This window comes from Geospiza fortis, unplaced genomic scaffold (assembly GCF_000277835.1).
Source record: "Geospiza fortis unplaced genomic scaffold, GeoFor_1.0 scaffold23, whole genome shotgun sequence".
NCBI classification, from domain to species: Eukaryota; Metazoa; Chordata; class Aves; order Passeriformes; family Thraupidae; genus Geospiza; species Geospiza fortis.
The window spans coordinates 7,205,094-7,212,356 of NW_005054303.1; the positions used below are offsets into that span (position 1 = coordinate 7,205,094).

Sequence of the window (7,263 nt, forward strand, 5' to 3'; positions counted from 1 at the left end):
ATCTTAATCCTGACACTTTGGGAGATGACATCATGATGAGTCACTCTCCAGACTTAACACTGCAGGGACATGTGTATCTCATGATGGTGCTTTGTTTTTATTAAAACCATAACAAACCTGATCATTATTTCATGCTCCACATCTTCCAACCAGTAGCAACACTTGAGACAAACATATTTGGATACCTGTGATGCTAAGTGCAGTGGCTGAAAGTACCACTTGCTGTGCTTAGACACAGTTTCAGCCTCTGAGCTTGCAGTTGTTTGCTAAAGCTGAGAAATGAGAGGAGGAGGAGGAACTGTGTGTGTATTTGGTGAGGATGCCCAGAACATGCTCTGTACAAGGACATGCCTGGCAGGTGACACAGTGCTGTGAGGAGCCCGGGTATTGGATGTGTTTGTACATTTGTGGTGGAGCTGAGAGGGCCATAACACACAAAGTATCACCATACAATTTCAGAAAGCTTAAAGCAGCCATCCTTCTTGTTCTTTAGCCCAGCCTTTTATCCCCCCCATGGTTCATGCACTGCATCTGTGTGCCCTCTGTTCCCTTTGTGGTTGGTCAGTGCCCCTGGGCACTCCCATGCTCATTGCTGTCAATGCTGCTCACCTGCTTTCTTCATCCTCATTGGGAATGAGGCTTGGCCCAGCCCCACTCCCAATTACCACAAACTGTGTACCTACACATTTGCACTTCAGAAACCCCAGCTCTTCACTGAGACCCCTTTGGCATACTCACTGACCCTGGAACACACATGCACTACCTTGGTTTTTTTTTAATGCTCGCTTTAATCTTCTTGCACAGCAGATTATTTGACCTGGGACAGGAGAAACCTTCCCAGTCTTGCCTGGGTGTGTGAGTTAAAACTTAATTTGACATCCAGTTTGCTGAAGTGAGATAGCTGACTTACTCAGGTGAGGATTTGATGATAAGGTGTTTTAGGTACCATGTCACAAGATAATTCTGTATTTTCATGTGCTGCCCTTTGGTTGTGCTACGCAGTTTTTGTGTGGTGGTGTGCTGGACCTCCTTTATATGGTATGAAAAACAAAATAACTATAGCAATTTCTTTGAGTTATGCAGGATTGGTTTCCTCATTTGAATCATTGTACAGACCCACAAACAATTGTGCTGGCACAACTAAGGGAACAGCATGCTGCATTGCCTGGGCAGGAATGAGTTATAGAGACCAGGAGAAGAAGAAAGCCTGGAAATATGTTGTCTGTGGCAATATCTTCAGCTAAACATATCACCAAACAATAGTCTCCCAAGAGACAGAAGCTCTCCTGAAGCTGGCGTGGTTATTTTAGGATTCTTTTTCAACATGAAGAGCAAGGAATGTGCCCCCAGACACATGCAAATGTCTGAAGAGCTGGTAGGACTGAATAAGCACACAGGGTTTTGCACTGGGTGCATTTAGCACAGGTGCCAATTGCTAAGGTTACCTGTGTAAAGCAATGATCTCAACCTGTCAAATTCTAAAAGTGTGCCAAAGCACTTGGTATTCTCTGACTTACATGTATATGGGACTCTTCCAGCACACAGCTATAGTGTTGTCAGCTCTTGGAGGGTTTTTTTTAATAAAGGGCATGCCTAGACATAAGTAAACCTGGGGCATTCCTCCTGCCAACATCACATCTGTTTCTTGCAAACTTTCACAATCCTGCTTTTTAAAATTCTAATTGAAATAACTATGTGCTTTATAGCTGCATCAGCAACCTTTCCTGAAAGAGTGCCAGTGTGTAAAATGGTCAGAATTGAGGAAACTAGTTGCTTTTTCTTGATGGCTGGCTTCTATCTGTGTTCTCCAAGTTTCCCAAAGTCTGTCATTTAGAGTATTTTCATTTCTTTATTGCCCTATTCAAGTGCTTTCTACACATGACTTGGCTGACCTTTTTACATTTTGATCTGGGGTTTTTTCCCAGTTATATTGGAGGCACCCATCCTGCAAACTGTTACATGCCTGTTTGGATACTGAATGACTACTACTACTGTAGATTTTCTGCATTCAAAGCTGGATCTATGTCCAAATTGTAACAAAATCAGGGCTAATGGAGCTGTTTGAAAACCCATGGAAATACATGACTGTCTACAGGCAGCACTGGGCTTTGTTTTGAGGTCTATGTACACAGTCTGTGTAGGAGTCCTGAGGTTTGTGAATGCTGGCAAGAGGCAGCAGCATTTCAGAATATTCTGGTCTGAAGCCTCACTCTGCTCATTACTCATTATCTTTGTGTTTTTAAGCAGGCTGCAGCTTACCCCACTAGGGAACTTTTGTCCGCATATTCTAAAATTTGGGGTGTTTTGTTATGTGCTTATTTTGGTTTTCTTTGCTTTGGAAGAAAGTTTTGTTTGCCTGTCTCTCTCCCTCCTTTGTCTTTTTAAACGTGCAGTCTGCATGGGACAGTAACTATTTCTTTAATCTTTTGTCTGCATTCAATTAGTTTCCATAATTCCTCCAAACAGTTTTCTAACTTGACTATAAGGATTTTTTTATTAGACTACCACCATTTTTTTCCTCTGCTAACAAAGGGTTTGATTGCTTGCTTTTTAGATGCTGAGTGAGAATCTAAGAGGAGAAATGACTGTTGTACCCACAGGAGCCAAGATCTCTTTGAGAGATAGCAAGTTTATTCAAGTGATTGCCAAATCTCTAAGTATCAGCAGCAAGGAGGTATATACTTAAATATTTAAAATTAGTATCATGTAAAGCTGTAAATTGAGTTAAATAAGCCTAGATTAAAGATGAACAGCAAAGCTGAAAGAAAATTGGAATATGGAGTTAGGGAGAAAGGACACAATGACAATTCTATAACTAAAATGTTTTTAATTAAAAACATATTAATGTTTCCCCCCCCTCCTTTGTAGCCCCTTCTTGGGATTACTTTCTTGGCTGGCTGGTTGCAATAACAAGGCTCAGACAGATGCTCTAATTCAGGGTATCAATGATATGAAGAATTACTTTATATTTTTGTGGTCAAATGTATTGACAGTTTGGAGCAATCCAAATAATAATGGGTAAAACAGCTTAATTGTACATGCAGTCATAGAAAGCTGATACTAAGGAAGCATTACACCAGTGTAATTTGTGATGTGTAGTCCTGCCCAATTAGAAAATATAATATAAATATAAATTAGATAATAAAGTACTGGTTATACAAATACTCACTTTTCTCTTGACTTAGGTTCAGGGAGGATGGGATTTTTATTAACTAATGAATACTGAATTCTTCTTTAGTAAGCATGAGAAATGGGAGAATATTCAGGGGGCCTAGGAGGCTTGTCAGTGTAGGTTTGAAAGTACAGGTTACACAAATATCTGAGGGATAACATTAATAAAATTGATCCAGTCTTGAGGATATGGTCTTTTCCAACTCCCCCCAGCACTGTTTCTCCTACTGTACTGATGTGTAGCTATGGCAGTACAGAGATGGCAATTAGTTTGTGCACTTTAAATGGTTTATAAAGATATCAGGTACTTGTAGTTTTGCCAGAGAGGAGTATAAATCTTATGGATGTGAGACTGACAAAATGTAAGATAAACACAAGACTTCTTTCCTTCCAAGAAATAAATGCTACCATTTCTAAATATACAAATAACTAATTTGGAAACTTTACATGAAAGCAAGGGCAGCGTTTTTACAACTTGGGTGTCAATTGCATTAGAAGCGAGGCTGATATTAAATGTTTAATTTTATTTGTTTCTCAGGAGTTAGAAGCTGTACGAGATGCATTAATCCCACCTTTGGCTTGTGCTGCAGCTAAACTGGGTGACATAGATGCACTAAGAGCCATAGCAGAAATGGTAATGTAGAATGAACAATGTGTACAAAACATTAATTTTAAAATAAAACTGTAATTGATGATAGGAAGCCATACTCATGGAAAGTGACAACCTAAGTTTTAGAGTCAAGGTGCTATGACAGTTACAAATGGTTTTTAGACTTCTTGGTCTTTGCCTTTCAGAACTGGTATGTTCTTGTCCTTCTCTGGTTTTCAGCTGTTTACATTTTCTTTTGAACTGTGAAAATACCGGTAGATTAAAATGCAAGTTCTTATCTGCTAACTTTGGAACACTTTAAAATTATTTGTGCTGCTTTCTTTTTGCTTAACTTTGTTTATGCATATTCATAGTATCCACCTTTTGGATGTAAATCTGTCAGGAATAAAAAAAGAACTTGAAAATTATATTTAAGCAAAACATAGTGCAGTGCTAATTCAGAATTTCTGTCTCTCCCCAGACCTCTGACTTGGGTTATACCCAAAGAAGAAACAGGCATTTCCCTGTCATCTCTTTTCTTTTTTTCCCCCCTCTTTGCCTTGGTTTACCCTACTATTGAGATTTTGATAATGGGCCTCAAGAAACGATAAATATATCTTGAAAGTAGGAATTAACTAAGACAAGAACAATTAGCAGTCTACAGGCACAAAGCTGCTGTATGGTGTGCAGTAATAAAGAATATATTTCAGTGGGAAACATGCGGGAGGTGGAATAAATATCTTTATTGGCACTAAAACAATGCTGCAAGATAAACTTTATGTTTGACAGGCTTAACTATTTGGTGGCAGAATTAAAATGTGATGCATACATGCTACTGTGTGATGTTTACAACAGCTTGATGTGCAGCCATTATCTTTTTGGCATGTGAAGGATGTGTCCTTTTGTAGGGTGGAAATCTGAGCTGTGGAGACTACGACGGCCGAACTCCCCTGCACATTGCAGCCTCAGAAGGGCACCTGCCCTTAGTTGAGTATTTGTTGATGTCTGGTGCAACTGTTTATGCCAGAGACAGATATGGATCTACCCCACTGATGAATGCCATCAAGTTCAGGTAACAATTCATGTGCTCCTCCATATAAGGTTTATAAACCTTCTGCCATTTTTGATTTCAACTCCATCCATCCTGTGTTCTGGTCTTGTCTGGTCTCAGCAGTCATGTGTAAATGACAGCAGTTAAAATAACACATATCTGCTTATTTCAAAGGATGTGACTAGCCCAAATGAAAAGATTTTTTGAATAATGTAGAATGAAAGCAAACAACTTGGTATGCATGCAGAATTTTAGCATAAGGTAATTATTGCTGTCCTCCTGCCAAGACTTTGTCCATAATTTCAGGGCTCCACTCTTTATTGTGAAGCTTTCTTATAAAACAGAGCCAAACTGATCAGTCCTTTTGATTGTCAGAAGTGAGAGTGCAGGACCATGGGCTGTCTGTTCTCTTTCTGCCCTTCCCTTTCTCATCAAGACCAGACTGTTTCAGTTGGCACAAAATATACCAGTAGGTTGACATGTTTTAATCTTCTCCTTCCACCAGTGCTTTCCTGAGTCTCTTGCTGGATGACTGGTTTTTTGATTTTCCTCTTCCACCCACTCATAATTATATGGGATGGTTGCATGGTTCTGCCTGCTTTGTGGATTTCCTCTTCCTGCTCTTATGAATGTCAGCAGTTCTTGAATGGTAGTCATGGACTTGCTCTTTACTGGTCTCTTCCATGTTGTGTAGTCCTAAGGAATGGCCATATCACAGAATATAAAAGTTATCAGTAATCAGAATTTAATTTTCTAAGATTTAGTTTGTATAGCCTGGGGATTCATAGAGCCATTGGTCTTCCAGCATGTTAGAAGCTGCGCACCATAATCTCTCCTTGTCTTTGATCCACTTTCAGCTCCTTATCTCACATTCAGTCTGTATCATGGCAGGAGAAGAGTCATTTTTTTCTGTAAAAGAGCTCAGATGGATTGAATTTTCATGGTATTTCTGGGTGAATGTCCCCAGATATTCCTACAGCTTTCTAATGTTGACAGGTTCACCTGGTCTGTCAAGCTGCAGTTAGCTCCCTGGGAGGTCTGGCAGTCCTGGATTACCATGGGCTTCAGGAATAACTTGAAGGCTTCTTCTGTTTCCAAGAGCAGCTGCAGAAGCTCAGCAGCTCTCTGGTTATGAGCTGGAGTGCGGTGTGGCTGCGCTGTGCTATTGCCATTCCTCCTGCATGGTCCCAAACTGCTCTGTGCCTGCTGCTTTACCTCATGAATATATAAGCTCTGCAGTCTTAAAGCAAAAACAAGCCCAACAGCAAATCAAACAAATAACCTTGGAGTTGAATAGAGGTGGCTCTGGTCCAATGTGAGAAAATGCTAAAGCATTAGATACTATTAGATGTTCCTGCAAATCAGGCACCTACTTTTTTTACCGCACCCATCTACCGCCTGAGGAATTTCACATGAGCTTGTTGTTTGGATTCCTTAGAATTGCCACTCCTATATTAGACTCCTGCTATGACTCTTAAGCTCTCTAAAACTGCACACCCAGTTTGATGCAGGGAATTGTAAAAGGAAACTGCACCATAACTGTTTTCAGTTTCTCTTTTTGTTTCTACTGTTGGAATGAGAGGAAGAGTTGACTTAGAACTAATCTCATAAATGTGTATTTATGATTTGCTGTGTACTCACACTGCATTTCACACTGGTAAGCATACAAAGGAGAATGCTAAAGAACAGACAGCTGTATATGTGTGTAATTAGATACCCACTAAAAAGATTTCTGCTACAGAAGTATTTAAATTCTATTTATTAAGCACTTGCAAGCTGAAAGTGAAGAGATTATTCTGATAGAAAGTGGCAGAGAGGGAAGGGGGGGGAAAACTGATGATAATGAGTAGTCAATGCTTTAAACTGTTTTAATATTGTAACTTTCTCAATTTTACTGAACATTGCATCAGCTTAATCCCATTTTCTGAGAATTAATATTTGTTTAATTGGCATTTAACTGCAATACAGTATCCACTCATCTTAAAAATAGCTTTCTTCCAGTCTTTTATGTAACATTTCTCAGTGGCTTGCCTTTTAACCAGCATGCAAACCTGTATAATGATGACTGATTTCTCTCTTCCATTTATTAATTTGTAAAGATGACCAGGAGTTATGTCTCCTCTTAAAAGCTTCTTAACATAGTACTGTCAGCTGATAGTCCACTGACTTGATATATGTCAATGATAGGCTCTTACATTTTTTGACTTTAAGTGACTCTTTCTTTGTTTCATTCTAAATAAGAAATAAACTACTGCATTTCTGCTTTTTCATTTGTAACTCTGCAATATGCCTGTAGTCACTCTGACTTTATGCATGAAGCTAAACAGACCACTGTTAATCTAGGCCAGTTGTTTGACATATCAAAATAAGTAGCATTCCTTTAATTTCTTACAGCACCCTCAAGGGATAATTAATTTTCAAAACAATAGAATAATATTTTTTTAATAACAGA

At 39.1% G+C, this 7,263-nt stretch overlaps 1 protein-coding gene across 1 annotated transcript in view; it reads left to right on the forward strand.

The window, feature by feature from the left end:
* Positions 1-4,836, forward strand: part of ASPG (asparaginase) — a 24,877-nt gene extending 20,041 nt beyond the window's left edge. The window contains exons 9-11 of the mRNA XM_031066188.1: positions 2,555-2,674; positions 3,710-3,805; positions 4,669-4,836. Of these exons, the coding sequence (XP_030922048.1) occupies positions 2,555-2,674; positions 3,710-3,805; positions 4,669-4,836 (384 nt within the window). The remainder of the gene's footprint in view (positions 1-2,554; positions 2,675-3,709; positions 3,806-4,668) is intronic.
* The last annotated feature ends 2,427 nt before the right edge of the window (positions 4,837-7,263 follow it).